This window comes from Tasmannia lanceolata, unplaced genomic scaffold (assembly GCF_043159265.1).
Source record: "Tasmannia lanceolata isolate RefF3 unplaced genomic scaffold, GAP_Taslan_0.1 ptg000013l, whole genome shotgun sequence".
Classification (NCBI taxonomy): domain Eukaryota; kingdom Viridiplantae; phylum Streptophyta; class Magnoliopsida; order Canellales; family Winteraceae; genus Tasmannia; species Tasmannia lanceolata.
Window position 1 is genome coordinate 13,795,610 of NW_027518690.1, and position 17,428 is coordinate 13,813,037.

Here is a 17,428-nt window from a genome sequence, read left to right on the forward strand (position 1 = left end):
CAAAAAGCGTAAAGGTCTGACGCTTTTTTACGCTGTTTGACAATTTTTGATGCCAATTCAAGTTAATTGGCTGCGAATGATCCTACAGGGGGTGCGAATTTATCATCTCCCTAGTAAAACAAAAAGCCTTTTTTTTACCCCTAGAAACTGTGTGGTAGCAGTAGGCCCCACCCCCCCCGGACGATTTCTATCGACGAACTTGTCCAACCCGCGTTCCCTGACTCGGCCGAGTCGGAAGCTCGTTTCCCGCCACATTTCATTCCCGCCATAAAACCCCTCTCAAAGGGTGCAACTCCTCTTCATTTTATCATATCCAAACCCAATTTCCTCTATTTTTTTCCCTCCCCTCTTTAGAAGGAAAATGCAATTCCTTGGATCTCAGAGACAAATCCTCACTCCCGATGTAATTCCAACCCTTTCTCTCTACCGATCAGCACCGCCCCTTGAAGTACGGCTCGATGATTTCGAGCTTTTTGCCATCGATCGCCTCCGTGGTATGATTCTATGCCAGTATTATAGATTCAATTGAAAAAAGGTTCAGATTTTAGGGTTTGTTTTTCCCTTTTTGAGAATTCTGATTAGTATAGTGGTGTTCTAGAGCTTTCAATTTCAGTGCATTTATTGCCTGGAAAACATTGGATTTGATATTGGTTTAGGGTTGGGATCCTTATTGTTGTTTCTTTATGTAATTCAATGCACTTCTTAAGGAATACCCTGTTCCTTCGTTTTCTCTTTCCCATTCAATTGATAAAAAAAGGTTCAGATTCTAGGGTTTTTAGGGTTTTTCCAGGAGTTTTGGGAACTGTACCGCTGTTCCAGTGCTTTCAATTGCAGACCATTTAGGCCTTGTTTGGATTGCAAGAAAAGCATTTCTTTTGGAAGTTTTTTTTTTCTAGAATTTTTTTTTCCTTTATATGATTTAAAGGGAAATGATATGAATCTGATTAATTTAGAGGGATATTATTATAAATCGAAGGTCCCTCTAATTAAAAATTAAATACTGTTGGTTCATGTTATATTTTTCATATGTAAAAAAAATATATGAAATTTTATAAATAATTGTCCTTTCCAAACTTTTCTAGAAGATTCATGCAATCCAAACATTGCCTTATTGTTTCTAGAAAACACAGGGTTTTATATTGGTTTAAGGTTGGGGTCCTGATTGCTGTTTCTTTGTGTAATTCAATGCAGTTCTTAAGGGGATCTCTGATGGTTTATCTCGTGGGAAGAAACCCGAGGAGATGGAAAAATTGGTAACTTGTTTACCTATAGTTGAAGTGCTATACTTTCTTTTTGAGATTTTGGGTCTGGTTTCTGGGTTTATGTTTTATTTTATGTAATAAGGTACCCGAGCTTTGGAGGGCAAACATGAGGCATCCAGATGCATCTGAGCTGTTCAATAAGGACATAATTTCTCATTTTGTGTTGCGTCTTGTGTACTGCAGAACGTAAGATTATGTTGACGTCCCCATCGAACTGTGTTTTGACATTTAAATTTTAATTTAATTAACTGTGTTTTGATATTTAAAAATTTAATTTAATTTCTTTCATGTGCTGTGATCTGTTTCTTATGTAATATCTGGTTGAGCTAAAACAAGTAGATGATTCAGATGTATACTTTCATTTTTCATCAATTCACTGTTTGGAGTCTCACAAAACCCAGCTTTACAATGATTATTGTGTTGATTGTTATGTTATCTTTGGTAAAAACTACTTTTTTGCTATTTATTTTTAGATATTTCTCCCCCGTTTGGGCTGCAGGGAGGATTTGAGGAAATGGTTTCTTTCAATGGAGACTACCCTTTTCAGGAACCGTTTTAGGGCTGAAAGTCCTGGTGCTCAGGTAGGATTCGGTCATCTATTAGTTTTTTTTTTTACTTCAAAATTTTTGGTAAGTGGCTCTTTCAATATAATAACGTTTTCCTGAATTTCCAGAGGGCACTGATGACCGAATTCAACCTTCCCTACAAAGCACTAAGCAATGCAGAATTTGAGGTGTGTGCATTCTATATTTCTATCTAATCAATTGATTCATCTTGTGATATTTTCACATGCCTATGAAATATATAAATTTTCTATTTTGGTGCCAATGGAATTGTGAGGGGTATATCATATATGACAAATCTATTTTTGTGAAATTTGGCGTGGTTTTGTTCTACATGAACTCTAGTTTATCGTCAATATAAAATGGCTTTATTTCATACGACTACACCAATGGTTGTGCTCCTCGATAGCATGGAGGAGACTCGTTCCACTTTCTTACTATTTTTTCTCATCAATTTTTGGGTTTTCTTATTCTTATTATTTTTTAGGTATGCCATAGGGCTCTCTTATTCATATTCCGGGTTACAAGAGACCTCCCCTTAATGAAAGGTTGTCAATGTACTTTACGCACATCACTTTTTAAATTGAAATTAGAAGAAGAAATGCACTCTTTTTTCACCCCTTTTCACTTGATCTTGGAGGAGCTGACACCCTTCTAGCATGGCATTCTCAATAGCCAAATATCCCAACGAAGCAACTTGATGACTAACTTCTTGGGTGATAATTTTCTTTTTGGTAGAGGTATTGGAACTTGTTGAAACATATGGCAACATTGGATTACAACTGATAGAATGCTGCTCATCTTGTCATTCAGAAGAAGGAAAAATTGAATGTTGTTCGTCCGAATTTGTACAATATGAGTTAATCCCATTTATTTGTTGACCTCCCCCGCTGTTCCACTAAACAATTTTCAATAGAAAATACCCTTAACCTTGTCTAGAGAGCAGATACACATGCCGTGAAATCCACTTGTCATTGGAAAAAAAAGGAAATATTAATCTGATGGTGCTCTGTTTTCTATCGCAGTGAGCCAGAAGCGAAGTCTGGTTACCCGGGACCCTTCTTACATGACATTCATTATAAATTTCTGTAGAACATTCTTACCTGGAAAGCACTACATAAATTTCATCTGGTTGAGGTTACAAATGCATTGCTGTATGCACCACTCACTTTTCAAGAGCCCGTGCTACTTTTTTATGGGATACATTTTTTATGATTATGTCGAATTTAGAAGCTTGCTATTCAATTACCAATTTACCATATCCTGATGGTTGCATTCAGTGCATGTTGCTCATCATATAGCCTCTGTTTAAATAATGAATTTGGAAATTTTGTAGCAATATATCAATTTAAGGAATTTCAAGTACCTGTTAATATACTTCTTTCTAAAGTTTTAATACTCTTGTTCCTTTTAAATATATTATGCATATATTTGTCCTAAACTTCAGCAAAGTCTTAGGATAAAGACTTCCTGCCCTCTCCGTTCCAAACAATTACTATTTTCTCATTTCATTTCTACAGAATTTGAAGGATAAATTAAGCCAAGCTGCACGTTCTATCGGTCAGCCTTTACCCACTGGTAAGATCTTAACTGAATGTCATTCATTAGTCATCCTCATTTGACTGTCATTCTTTACTTCTTTTCTTGGAGCTTTCTCTTTAAGTTCTGCTTTAATCCTCTTTATTTTTAGTTCTTGATCTTCACATATTTTAATCCTCTTTTATTTTCAGTTCTTGATCTCTACGTATTATTCTTGATCCATGAGTCCCTTAGTCTCACCGGAACTCTTGCCTGCAGGGCTGCACCTTCTCGGCATATGTTTGCACCTTCTTGGCATGTCTGCACCTTCTCAGCATACACATGCATACGTTTGCATGCTTCTTAACCTACCCTAAACCTAGTAGAAATATTTCTCACACCTAGTCACATTTGAGGATCCAGAATTATAATTTTCACCCATCCTCTTTGCACCTAACGTCCCTTCTATAAATTTGTCCTACATCAACTTGGTATTAGAACTGCATGTATAATGATCTTTCCGTATCATCTTGCATCAGTTTTTGTATCAAAGCTGCATATATCATGATCTTTTTGTACCTGTCCTCCATCAGGGTGCTTACTTCATACTAAGGAAGAATCATTAAACATATTTCTCCTTATTTATGCCATGTGATCTTCACCTTTTGTTAATTTTCAGGCAGATGCCACATACCCTTTATGCAATCACCTTCTCTGCTAAATGCAGTCCTTTGACATGATCTTTTTTTTTTTCCTTTTTTGCAGCTGATGCCATCTTCTTCAAGGTTTGTTTTCCTTTCATTTTAATAAAGCCTTTTTTTTCAGCATTGTGACTGTTAATGGTTTATCTTAATGTAAACAGGTTTGGTTATGGCTGATCTGTCGTTAGTGGTTTGTGTGAAGGTACCATTTGAAGAAGTCCCAGACCTTGTTGCAGGTCGCAGAGTATTTATGCTTAAAGGTTATGCTTATGTTGCTATGAACCAGGTTAGTGCTAGCTTTTTCATTGTTTTGCATCATTTATTTCGGCTACGAATCCATAGGTTTTTCACCTTTGCCATTCTTAATAATGTTTGTTATTTTGGTTGCCTTAGGTGGTATCCCTTGTTGTCACTCGATTTCGCAGCCTTCTATCAAAGGCCCTCGTGCTGACAAACAGGTTATTGTTGAATTAATGTTTCTTGATTGGATGACTTTGCAGGAATGCTTGAATAACAGGTTTTTTTTCTTCGAAACACGTGCTGCATGATGCTGAAAAGTCGTTGATCAAATTCTATGTATTTTGTAGATTACCTTCATCATGTTAAAACAAACTATTTCTTGGGAAGGAGGAGTCCAAGCCTGTGTCTTTAATCACGTAATTTGTAGACTTTTCTATAACCTAGCATCAAAGAGTCAAAGAAAAAAAAAAAAACACTTGGTGGGAACAAGAAATGTCAAGCATAATGTATGCATGTTTCTGCTTGTGGCTCTGCAATGAGTTTCAACACTTCCATCAGCCTAGATAATGTTTTTACTTTTTATTACTACAAGTTTGTATAAATGCATATACTTGTAGGTTTTGATATTTCACAAATTGCTTCATTTGCTTGCAGAAAATGGACATCTACCATCCGAGAGCAAGAGAAGGATCGGTTGACTCCTGTGAGTATTAAATCATCTACTTTATTTATCTTACAAGTTACAAATTTAAATGTCGATATTGCAAATGGAAAAATGATTTTGAGATGTTCATCATTACAACTTATGCTTTTGTTTTCATTTAGATAGTGGAAGCACTGAGCACAATGTATCTGGGTCCAGACTATTCTCAGGTATCTTAGTTCAGTTAGTAGTGGCTATGAATTCCTACTCTTTGGCTAAAGACAATCAAAATGATTCTCTCTAAATATGGTAATGCTTGCTGCAGCCGAAGGAATTTGCAGAGGTATCGATAAAGGACATCGATCAAGTGGCTAATAGTTCCTTTCCTCTTTGCATGCGCCACTTGTTTGAAAAGGTAAAAGATGGATTTTCTAAAGACATTAATATTCATTCCCTGTCCACCTAAAAATTATTCACCCTCTTCCTACTAGTTTCTTGATAATTTACTTTTCTTTTTTCACATCTCATCTCTTAACATGTGCTATTCATGTGCAGCTAAGAGAGGACCACCATTTAAAGCATGGAGGAAGGATGCAACTTGGTCTTTTTCTCAAGGTATATTTCTTTTATTTTAAAATCAAATCTGCCCCTTTTAAACAATGGTGTAGTATGCAAATGAGTTGACACAATTATCATCTTGAGCTGTAGTATTACCTGTTAGTTCTTCCATATTCTCTGGATTCTCTTTTATTACGCTGGAGGTGCCATCTTCATTAAGTCCCAGCATCACTAGCTGAAATGCAGGTTTAATGATTCAGTGCTTGGTATTGAACTAGAAAAGAAAAGCTATGACTTACATATAGATGTAACTAGTACCATATTTATATCATCCATATAAATTTAAGTAGAGAAATCCACCACACTTAAATTTATAAATGATGTGTCTACTGAATGATTACAAGATAGAATACACATGTTTCTAGTTTATTATCTTAAACTATTATCAACAGGTGTCGTTGTTGCTACTATTGATGAATTGAATTATAAAACTGAAGCATGTTTTTCTAATAAATTTGTTAGTATTTGAGGAGCAACTGGTAAGTGGTTGCAAATGCGGATTATTGCTCTGGAAGCATGTGAATATTTCATAATTGTGTAAATTGAAAGATATTTTTTAGAGGCCTTCCATGACAGTGCGGCTTCTGTAATTTACTGATTCTCTGGCTAATAATATAACAGGACCTGGACCACACATGTGATTCTTAGATATTGGGCTGAAAGACTTATCATTCATTACTTTAAAATATCTTTTCTGGCACGAATGTCAAAAAGTTACTATTAAAGTCGCTTTGGAATGAGTCAATAGCTGCCTTGCAGACATGCATGGTCAATACTCTTTCCAATATTATCCTTGTAAATTATCAAGGATGATGTCAGTATTACAATGGGTTCTCTTACCTTTTACTTATCAACTTATAATAAAGTAATCTTTTGTGGCATGGTATTTAAAGGACCTCAACTCAACTCAACTAAGCCTTTGTCCCATAACTAGTTGGGGTCGGCTAATGAATCCGTTACAAAATTTTCATGAAGAAGGTGAAAGGGTCTGCCCAGCTCAAAGTGACTAAGTCTAATCCTGGCATTAGTTGGGTTCGTCTACATGGATCATTTTCTTCCATTCTCTCCTATCCAAGGTCATGTTCTCTGTTATGTTCCTAGCCATCAAGCCTTTCCTCAATGTTTCTACCTAAGTTGTTTTCGGTCTGCCCCTACCTCTTTTTACTCCATCAACTTGGCACGAGTCACTTCTTCTCATTGGAGCATCCAAAGGCCTACGTTGGATATGTCCAAACCATCTTAAGCGGTTCTCTCTCATCTTCTCCTCGATTGGAGCCACCCCCACCTTTTTACGAATGTCTTCATTTTTTAATTCTATCTAACCTTGTGTGGCAGCACATCCATCTAAGCATTCGCATCTCCGCTACACTCATCTTATGCACATGTTGCTTCTTGGTGGCCCAACATTCTGAGCTGTACAGCATGGCTGGCCTCACAGCTGTCGTATAAAACTTTTCCTTCAACTTGGTAGGTATTTTACGATCGCACAGAACTCCTGAAGCATGCTTCCACTTCAACCAACCTGCTCTTATTATGTGGTTAACATCCTCTTCAATCTCTCATTCCTTATGTAGGGTTGAACCAAGATAGCGAAAGATATCCCTCTTTGGTACCTCCTGTCCAGTCATATTTACTACATCCTCGCCCCGCCCCTTACATAACTAAAGCTGCACTCCATATACTCTGTCTAACTCGCAAGAAAACTATTCACATTAGCTGATTCAGTTGATTTTAGGTTGACGTGGCCCCTTGACGTGTTCATGTTAGAATGAAAATGCATTATGATGATTAAGTAATCGCACTTACACTTATTAGTAGGACTACTATGTCACTACAGGCTATACTTCTCCCTATGTTTCATTATTCATACAAAGGATCGGACTAATGACGTATACAATACTTGAATTATCGATGTAGGTGCTACATAGTGGGGAATCTTATGATATGTTGGGAATCTCTTATGAAAATCATCCACGCCTGAAACATATCTTGATGCCTGAAAGTTGGATAGGCTGGCCTGGTTCCAAGATGTAGAATCTACGTTGAATCACCACTTAGCGGAGTAGTTCTTAACTTCTTCGTGATAAAAGATAGATTGCCTTGGCTACATCATATAAATCTTTCATCAGCCACCTAGGATGGAATATTTATTGAAGTTGAAAAGTTCTGTTCCACAGTGTAGCTTTGTAAATATTTGAAGCTGCTTATGGTTATGATTATGGAAGCACTGGAAAAGTTTCTGACAGGGAGTATTTTTTAGACCATAAAAAAAAAAATGCTTGCTCGGGTATGGTATGAAAAGGAATAGATAGTTGGTTTTGGTCATTTTTGATTTTTTTTCTAATTAGTGTTCAGCAGGTAATTCGTTCATTTGACAGATAAAAGAAACAACAAATCATAGAGTTCATCTTGGAATAAATAGTAAGTGATGGATCACTCGTTTTTACGATGTGGAATGATGTATATCAGAGCAGGTATTTTGATAATTTTGGTTGCTTCGTAAAGATGTGGGATATATTAATTATGATTTGGTATAATTCTGGGTAGGTTCGGTCTTTTTAAAATCCTAATATTTTAGCATTCTTGTAAATTTGAAGGGCTTTTTTAGTTGGAAGGTGCACTTATCATTTTGTCAATCAGGGGCAGCATTTGCTCTTTTAGAGTCAAGAATATGTTAGTGTCACTTTTCTGGAAGAAAGAGTAACTTGGCATCAAGCATAGAGTCAATTTTGAAGGATTGAATGTTTTATGGTCTCAGTTCTGATAGATTGAACTTTTCAAATCAACTACAGCATTTTGTTCAATTCTTGATCTTAAAGCATTCTAGCCTTCTAGGATTCACTAATCTGGTTTGTAGTTGGACTGTTGGGGAGAGAATTGCCTCGTAAATATAGGAAGAAGCAAGTTGTGCAGTCGTGGAAGTCTATGCATTATCGGAAATGGGATCAAATTATTAGATACTTTCATTGCAAATATCTCTAATGTTCAGTTAAAGGAAAAATGTTCCAATTTTCAGACATCATTAAATGTAGTGTAAATGAAATATACTTTCTATAAGCTAATACACTTTCATCAAATTCATTTGTACCTAAAAGCCTCCTATTTTTCTGGTGTAGGGTGTTGGCTTGAAGTTGGATGATGCTCTTGCATTCTGGAAAGCAGAGTTCTCACAAAAGGTAAGTCTATCTGATAACAAATTGCTAATTATTTCTAGTTAACTATAAATACTATCCAACTTTATTATGTCATTCTCTGGTCAGTATGGTTTATCCAGCAAACAAAGTTGAGCATGTTGCCAGTTATGTCAACTTGAACTTAACAGATTTGATGATTTATATATGATATTTTCACCCCCCTTTCCTGCATTTCCACTCTGTTTTGGTTATATTTTCCATTAGAGGAATGCTAGACTGACAGGCGCTCTTGCAAAAAATGGATAAAAGGGTGCCCCCATTGGTCAATACCCATCTGTCATAAATGGGTATTGACCAATGGGGGTAGGGGTGTCAACGGATCCACTTCGGGTCGGATCCACCTATGTCACAGTCACGATCCATTCAAATTCCTTATCGGTCGGGTCGGACTCGGATTGTTCTTCGGATCCTAATTTCCAAGTCATGATCACGATCCATTTTAATTCGGACCGTCCATCGGAGTGTCCTATTATGTCCCACTAAGCTAAGTAAACAACTATTTTTTTTAAAACGAGTAAGAATGGCAGTCCACTATTAGTGTGTCTCTATGCATTTTCTTCTACTAAATTAAAAATTTATCTATGTTTAATCTATGTGTAAAATAATGCTTGTAAACAATAAAACTAATCAAAATTACATACACAAATATAATGTATAACTATTATCAAGAAATATGATTCATAACAATAACATTCAGTAATAAAAACTGATGAACTAATAATATATTCATGACGGCATATATGTTCAATAGACCAGCATAATGAAAGTAAAAACTGAGAAAATGAATCAAGAAAAAAAAAGACTCACCATGATAATCCTTTTCATTACTAGGGAAAAACTGAAAGTCTGAAAATAAAGGAAAGGGAGCTGATATATTCGCCCCTTTTCATTACTAGGGACACCCGATTCAAAACCTCCTGACCGGCTAATGAGAGTATCCGGTTAGATATATTTAGTCCTTTTAGGAAATGACCAAAATGCCCAAGCAACACTCGTCCCGCATCTTTGCCCATTACTCTCGCCCAAATCCATAGGAGCCCAAGTTCAGAGATGCCCCAGGAAGTGCAGAAACGCCCTAGGTCTCTCTCTAGAAATCAACAAATCTGGAAATTTTGTTCTTTTAGAACATCTTAATTTGTAACCCACCAACAAAACGAGGAAGATAGAGACCATTGCTGCTTAGGAGAAGAAGCTTTTCTATTTTGACACCCTTCTCACTGCCACCCAAGATTTTTTAACATAAACATAAACTTGGAGGCAGATTTGGGCAATTTATGGGAGCTGATGGTTTTCTCTTTCGAAACCCTTTGATCTATAGAGAATTGTGAATGATTCACAATATATGATTCACAAGTTTTCTGCACAAATTGAAATTTTACTTACCCTTTTACCATCAGGGTCATCAAGCCTGAGGCAGCTAAGGAACTTTGTACAGAGAAAACTTCTCTGATTTTCTAGATACATAATTTCGATATGATGGCCCCATGCCATAAGAATACCATTTTTATGCTTAGTTTCTATATCACATTTGGTTCCAACACCCATGTCCACCAATGAATAATGAGAGAGACAGGCGCTGGATTTGGTTTCTGAAGTTGGGCTTTGCATTTGGGCGAGAGGTAGGTGAGAGAGACAGAAACGAGATGGGATATTGGATGCCTGCATGGGTGTTTTGGTCATTTTCCAAAATAATCCCTACGTGTAATTGACCACTTGCTTTAGCCGGGACAAATGTTTCAGAAAAGGTGTCCGCAGAATTGAAAGGGGCGTATATATCAGCTCCCTAAAGGAAATCCTGCTGCCTTATCCTATTCATTAGTGATAAGAGATGTTTTGACCAAAATACCCTTCATAGAAATAATAGCATTTACAAAATTTGAAGGGTATTTTTGTCAAACATTTCGGATCGTGACTATCCAATGGGCATCTCTGCCGTGCCCATACCCAATCCGAAATTTTTCGGATCCCAGATTTTAGGGTCCGAAATAAGCCCATGGATCCTATTCGTATGTTTAGATCCTGTTCATTAATGTTCGGATTCGGACGATCCATTGGACCGTCTGGATCCATTGACACCCCTAAATGGGGGCACCCTTTTACCCGTTTTCTACAAGGGCACCTGTCAGTCTAGCATTCCTCTTTCCATTATGAGGGCATAATTTCTGTTCTTGGTCCACTTTTTTTAGGTTAGATTACAGCAGTTTGTTCTAATGGTATGGGTTAAATGACAAATGCTAACTGGATTATGCGCACACATTCTTTAAGTATACCTGTATGTAACTTGCAAATCATGCTCTATTGCTTATTGTCAGTACCTCTAAATATGAAACAACTGAATTTTTTTTGTTATAGGTTGGTGCCGAGAGGTTTGACAAGGAATATGCCTACAGCATACGCCATAACTATGGAAAAGAAGGAAAGAGAACAGTAAGACATTTTCCACAACAAATCTTCACTGAGTTAAGTCAATCCCTTAACTAACAAAATAATTTTTCTTGGTGCTTCAGGACTACACTCCCTACTCTTGTCAAAAAATCATTGCATCAACACCCGGTGTAGGGGATCATCATGGTTGCCCCTATCGACATTTCAGGTCCAATCTCTTACTCATAATAGGTTCATTTTATTCATCATGGTTGCCCCTATCGCCATCACCACCTTCTCTCTCTTATGGCATTTCAGCGCCAGCGCCATCCTCCAAACTCTTTCCAATAATTATTTTTGAATGATGAAGTTAAAGTTTGGTTGAGATCGGCAATACTATCGAGTGCTGCCTTCGGTGTAGAAGAGCATTGCCATGAAAATTCCGATTCGTTTTGGTCATGAAGTTAGCCATCGATTCTTGTTTGGATGGTCTGATTTGGTCCTGAGAGCTTGTTTTAGCAATCTAGAGCTTTTCCAAAAAATATCCTTCTCATTCTGCCAATGTAGTTGTCGACATGACAAGAATCATCGTGAGTGAAGATAAAAAAGATGGGGGTGATAAAGGATGAGGAGAATAGTGCTTGAACGATAACCGGAGCCTGATCTGAACTCCACTCCAGGCAGCGAACAGAAGTGTCTGACCACAACCTCTGCCAACGTCACCTTTATGATAAGGGCCAGAAAGACTCGGTCATAGGAACTTAGACCACCTACGCGCTGGTAAACGAAAACCACCACTACCGGATCAGAGTAAGGCCAGAAAGACTCGGTCATAGGAACTTAGACCATCTACGCGCTGGTAAACGAAAACCACCTCGAACGAATCAGAGTAATCAACAAGCATTAGTCTATGGTTCTGACCTAGTTGGTTATGGCCTGCTTCTCAGTCTTTTTTGGGTGTTGTACTCTTTGATGTCATCCAAAAATCCGAGTGGGTGGTTACCTGAATTTCAATAAAATCTCTCAATGTGGATCGTGGGAAGGATAAATTTTGTGGAAAGAGGAAGGGTTATAACTTCTCTTTTTTTTTTCCTAAGAAAAACATGGGTTAGCTCAATCGTTTTAAAAAAGCAAAAGACGGATGTAGATGGGTGGAAAGGCTCTTGAATGTTTAGAAGGGGGGGTTAGAAAAAACTTTTATTTTTTCTTCCTTATGCAGTCTCTTCAATGTTTTAGTAGAACTTGAACATTAATCTTGACTATCCCAAACCCCAAATCTAAATCCTTGGATTGCTTCCCTCTTCCTGCCCCACCTAGGACTATAGACTCGCCCAAGTTTCCTCAATACCTCCAACATCAATTCACTCTCAAACATCAGATACCTCTTAAATGTGAAACCCAAACAGTCCGACTCCCATATGTTTTATAAATCCACAAATAAGAGATCGCAATAATTTTATGATTTTTTTAGCATTAAACACATTATAATGTTTCCCTTGCAAAAATGTGAAACTTTTATGGGACTGTATGCTCTCACCTGTCCCTACTTTCCATTTTTGGTATGGTAATACTCCAAGAAATTGCAACCATTGGCTTTGATAATACTTTCTGAGTTAAGCAGAACAAAACTAATTGATCAAAAGATGAAAAGATAAAGACGGTTTTTTTTACAACCAAACTTCAAAAAACACTTAAACAACTCTCTCTATCTCTTTCAATCCATAGTTATGCTAACTTCTTTTTTTTTTTATTAAATTTAGGTTCAATCAAGGTTTTAAATTTCGACCGAAATCCAAAATTTCGGAATCAACATCAAAACCGAAACTTTCCGAAACCGAAATTCCCGAAAAGTACCAAATTTCGGTCAAAATTTCAGAAATTTAGGCGAAATTTAAGATAAAATGTTAATTTTTTAATCCTTTACAGAATTTTCTATAGGATTCATTTCATAGGAGAGATTGAAGAGGATGTTAACCATAGAATAAGAGCAAGTTGTTGAAGTGAAAGCTTGCCTCAGGAGTGCTGTGCGACCGTAAAATCCCTACCAAGTTGAAGGGAAAGTTTTATAAGACAGCTGTGAGGCCAGCCATGCTGTACGGCTCAGAGTGTTGGGCTACCAAGAAGCAGCATGTGCATAAGATGAGTGTAGCGGAGATGTGAATGCATAGATGGATGTGCTGCCACACAAGGGTAGATAGAATAAAAAATGAAGACACCATGGAGATTATCAAATATTATCGATGAAATTCGGGATCTAATTCAGCGTATTGGGCCCTTATTTGTGCACCGGCGTCGAGCAGCAAACTCTGTGGCGGATATTTTGGCCAAGGAGGGTGTCAGCCTCCCGGATGTTATTGTTAATTTTTCTGATTGAAGAGGGGAGGGGGTGGTCTCTATGGGATTATGTAAATCGATAAATGGATGCATGTATATCACCGGGACGCCTTGTCCCAAGTGTTATGTACACCCTTTATTGAAATAAAATTGTTATCGTTTAAAAAAAAAAATGAAGACATTTGTAAAAAGGTGGGGGTGGTACCAATTGAGGAGAAGATGAGAGAGCACCGCTTAAGATGGTTTGGACATATCCAACGTAGGCCTTTGGATGCTCCAGTGAGAAGAGGTGACTCGTGCCAAATTAATGGAGTAAAAAGAGGTAGGGGCAGACCGAAAACAACTTGGGTGGAAATAGTGAGGAAAGACTTGATAGCTAGGATAATAACAGAGAACATGACCTTGGATAGGATAGAATGGAAGAAAATGATCCACGTAGAAGAACCCAACTAGAACCAGGATTAGAGCCGGGTAGATTCCTTTTACCTCCTTCATGAATTTTTTCTAAAGGATTCATTTAGCCGACCCCAACTAGTTTGGGACAAAGGCTTTGTTGAGTTGAGTTGAATCCTTCACAGAATTTCAGCCGAAATTACCGAAATTTCGGCCCAAAAAATGACATTTCGAGCGCCTGATACCGAATTTAGGCCAAAATTTCAGGATTTTGCCTAAAATTTTGGTTTCGGATAGGATCGAAATTACCTCCGAAACCGAAATTTAAAACCTTGGGTTCAATTAGGAACTTAAGAAACTTCTAAAACCTTGCCACTTGTGCCACTTTGGTTTTATCTGGGTCCTTCAAGACACTGGATTTCACTTATCATGCTCTAGGAATACACCACTAAATATAAACAACGTTTCAAATTTTGGTCGGGACTGAAACCGAAATTTTTAAAAAGATTTACACAAAATTTCGGCCGAAATTTCAGTTTCGGCTGAGGCCAAAACTGAAACTAAAACCAAAATTTCAAACCTTGAATATAAAGCAAAGATTTACAGCTAAACCTATAACATTGATCATGAATCACCAGCACAATAACTCTGGTGATGGACAGGAGTCAGTGATGATATTCAGAAATCATGCACATGCATATCATGTATCAATGGCGCAAGCCTTCCACTTATTGTCTTATGGACTCTTTTTTTGGAAGTGAGGAGAATTTGAGAGCCGCACTCGGTAAAATGGGAGTTGGGGGCCGCACAATGGAGGATGTAATGGACAAAGTCAGAAATCGGCATTATCAGGTACTTTTTTTCCTTGGCTATAAATTGGTCCCATTTTCACTAATTTTTAATTTCTAACTATAATTTATGTTGGGAATCTATTGGGAAAATTTTCAGTTGGCGTGCACCTTGACGTTTGAATCTATTCATGCCGCCTCATGTGACACTGGGATAAACCATCCTAACCAGTACTTTACTGAAAGCCAGAAAATCTTGCAAGCAAAGGTATATCCATTTAATTTTACGCGAGCAAAAATTTCAACCGCTTTTTAAATATACTTTTAGTTTATTAAAACTATCCCGCAATTACAGGTTTTAACTTTTTAAAATAATTGGATAAATATATGATCCAACAGTTGTGACCAAAAAACCATTTCCACTTCGACTGGTTTTATTGATTGTAAAATAATTTTCTCTTTGCAGAACCATTCCATGACATAAAGAGCTATATTCATTCAGGTGCGACATGGTGATTATTTATGTTTTAAGCATTTTTGAGTCTAATCTTTATTTCAAAACCAAACTGTTCATTGAGCATTTAAGGTTGCCTTTTTTAAGAAAAAGAAATGATTCCACATCCATTTTGACAATGTTACTCCCTACTTTATTAGACACATTTTTCATTGGCAGTGGATTGCCTTTTGAGAATTGTTATAAAACATAAAATGAAGAGATGGGTGTAGCCGTGTAGATATCATTTCACTTGCCAAAATGGTAAAAGGGGGGACCCAAGCATGTTTATAAATAGGGATTTGCTAGCGTCCATCACAAAAGGCATTTTGCGGATGGTATGTTGCATGTGACAGCAGCCACAGAGGTTTACTTTACAGCAGATTTTGTCATAATTCACGAGATGGCTGTCGCCACATGCAACAGACCATCTGCCAAATGCCTTTTACGATGGACGCCAGCAATTCCCAAATAAATATGATGATCTATAGGTCGGTATTTAGCTATATATCAATCGGTTTCAGATGGGGTCTGATATGCTGAATATTCGGGAATATTTCTGAATATTCCCAATATATCAGTATTGGTGGGGTATGATATGGCTGATATATCATGTCCCTATATTTTTATCAAAAGTTTTGAAACATAGATGGGACATGGCCAGACTAACCTGGTTAGTCTGGAATGGACTCCTTTCTGGTTAGCTCCATGTATTTCTATCCTACAGCATAAATGCTTTCATAATTCTTATTTAGCTTTCTGTTTTAAGAGATCTTAACAGCGATAAATTTGCTCCTATAACTGCTTTGATAATTCTTTAGATTTTCCATTTCAAGAAATTTTAACTGATAAATTTCTTCCTCTTCTTATTATTCTTTTTCTCTTTATCAGATGGGCATGTTGGATGAAATATTATGCTGTTTCTTGAGCCTTGCATGCACTGTATGCCTTTGATAGGCATGTATTTAGTAGTTGTAAAGGGGGATGAAGACACGATACCATGGTGGGTATCTTTCTTGTAGTATTTTCAGTCTGAGAAGCTGGGTGTTCTTGCAGTTGTCATTGAGAGCAGCATACTATTGAAAAAAGAAAAGGGTAGATCAGTCAGATGGCCACTTAGAAGAAATGGGTGTTGGTGGAAATCTTGAAGCTTGCAGTCCAGGTTGACACCCAATTAATTGTCTTATTAATTTGCTGACTATGATCAAAGGGCTTTTGTGTATACACTAATCTGTCTTCTCAAAGTGATAAACTTAATGAAATGTGTTCTAATTCATGGGATTTGGATTCTTATGGCCTACCCAGGGAAATTAACAGGAGGATTATAGCCCATGGGATTTTGAAAGATGCAGGTCTGCCTGTTGTGCTAATCATGTCTTGTTTTTTTGATCTCTTGTATGTGTGCCCTGATAAGTAATCTGAGTTGTTTCTATCTCCTAATAAATAAATCAGGGCAGGGCTGAAGCCTAATTTGCCAGCCACACCCAACTAGGGCTGCACAACAAAACCGCTCAAACCGATAAACCGAACCGAACCGGGCCATTCAGTTCGGTTTTTATATCTCTACCGGTTCGGTCGAGGTTACGATTTTCACAAAACTGATCCAATCGGTTCGGTTCACGGTTCATAAAATATTAATCTGCAAAACCGAACCGAACAGGCAATTGATATGAAAGCCGAACCGAACCGGTTCAAGTATCTCTTTTTAGTATTTTTTGCCGTTCAACTTCAAACGGTTCGTCCATTATCCCCAAAATCAAACGGTCCAAAGTTGTCCATTATCCCCAAAATCAAACGGTTCGCCCAATATTAATCCATTATGTCTTTTTCTATTTATGACTGCTCATTACTTATAGGTAAAATACAGGTAAACCGGTTCGGTTTGGTTCGGTTCAACTGCCAATCGGTTCGGTTACGGTTTGGAAAAAATCCAAACCGATGGGATCGGTTCGGTTTAAGAAATTCCCTTAAACCGAAGCGGACCGAACCATGTGCAGCCCTACACCCAACAGACTTATCTGATCCTTTTCGAAGTTCTTATTGGATCTTGCTTTTTGAGTCTTTGTCATGATCTATTTCGAATTAGACCGTCCATCAGTGTCCTAGGTCCTACTACATTATGCACATTTTGAGTATGATTTTTTAATGTTACAACATAACTCTCTTGAAGACATAAATGAACAAAAATGTGAAGACAAGAGTGCCTTCACAATGAGATGTAATGCTAACATCCAATGATATGTGCTTTTATGTCTTTAAAATGGACGGTCAAAAATTACAAATGGGTTTTTGGATGTTAAGATAGGAATGCTAAACT

General features: G+C 37.3%; 1 protein-coding gene across 1 annotated transcript; it reads left to right on the forward strand.

Annotated features, from left to right (window-relative positions):
* Positions 1–185: 185 nt before the first annotated feature.
* EMB2813 (DNA primase, large subunit family) lies at positions 186–16,563 on the forward strand. Its single transcript, XM_077394222.1, has 20 exons — positions 186–494; positions 1,192–1,253; positions 1,345–1,448; positions 1,762–1,843; positions 1,936–1,995; positions 3,346–3,403; positions 4,109–4,128; positions 4,247–4,330; positions 4,438–4,502; positions 4,939–4,987; positions 5,110–5,157; positions 5,253–5,342; positions 5,483–5,542; positions 8,662–8,721; positions 11,092–11,166; positions 11,247–11,332; positions 14,589–14,682; positions 14,779–14,886; positions 15,085–15,120; positions 16,003–16,563. Exons 1-19 carry the CDS (start codon positions 362–364, stop codon positions 15,100–15,102), a joined length of 1,356 nt encoding a protein of 451 aa, XP_077250337.1. The 5' UTR covers positions 186–361; the 3' UTR covers positions 15,103–15,120; positions 16,003–16,563.
* Positions 16,564–17,428: the final 865 nt, after the last annotated feature.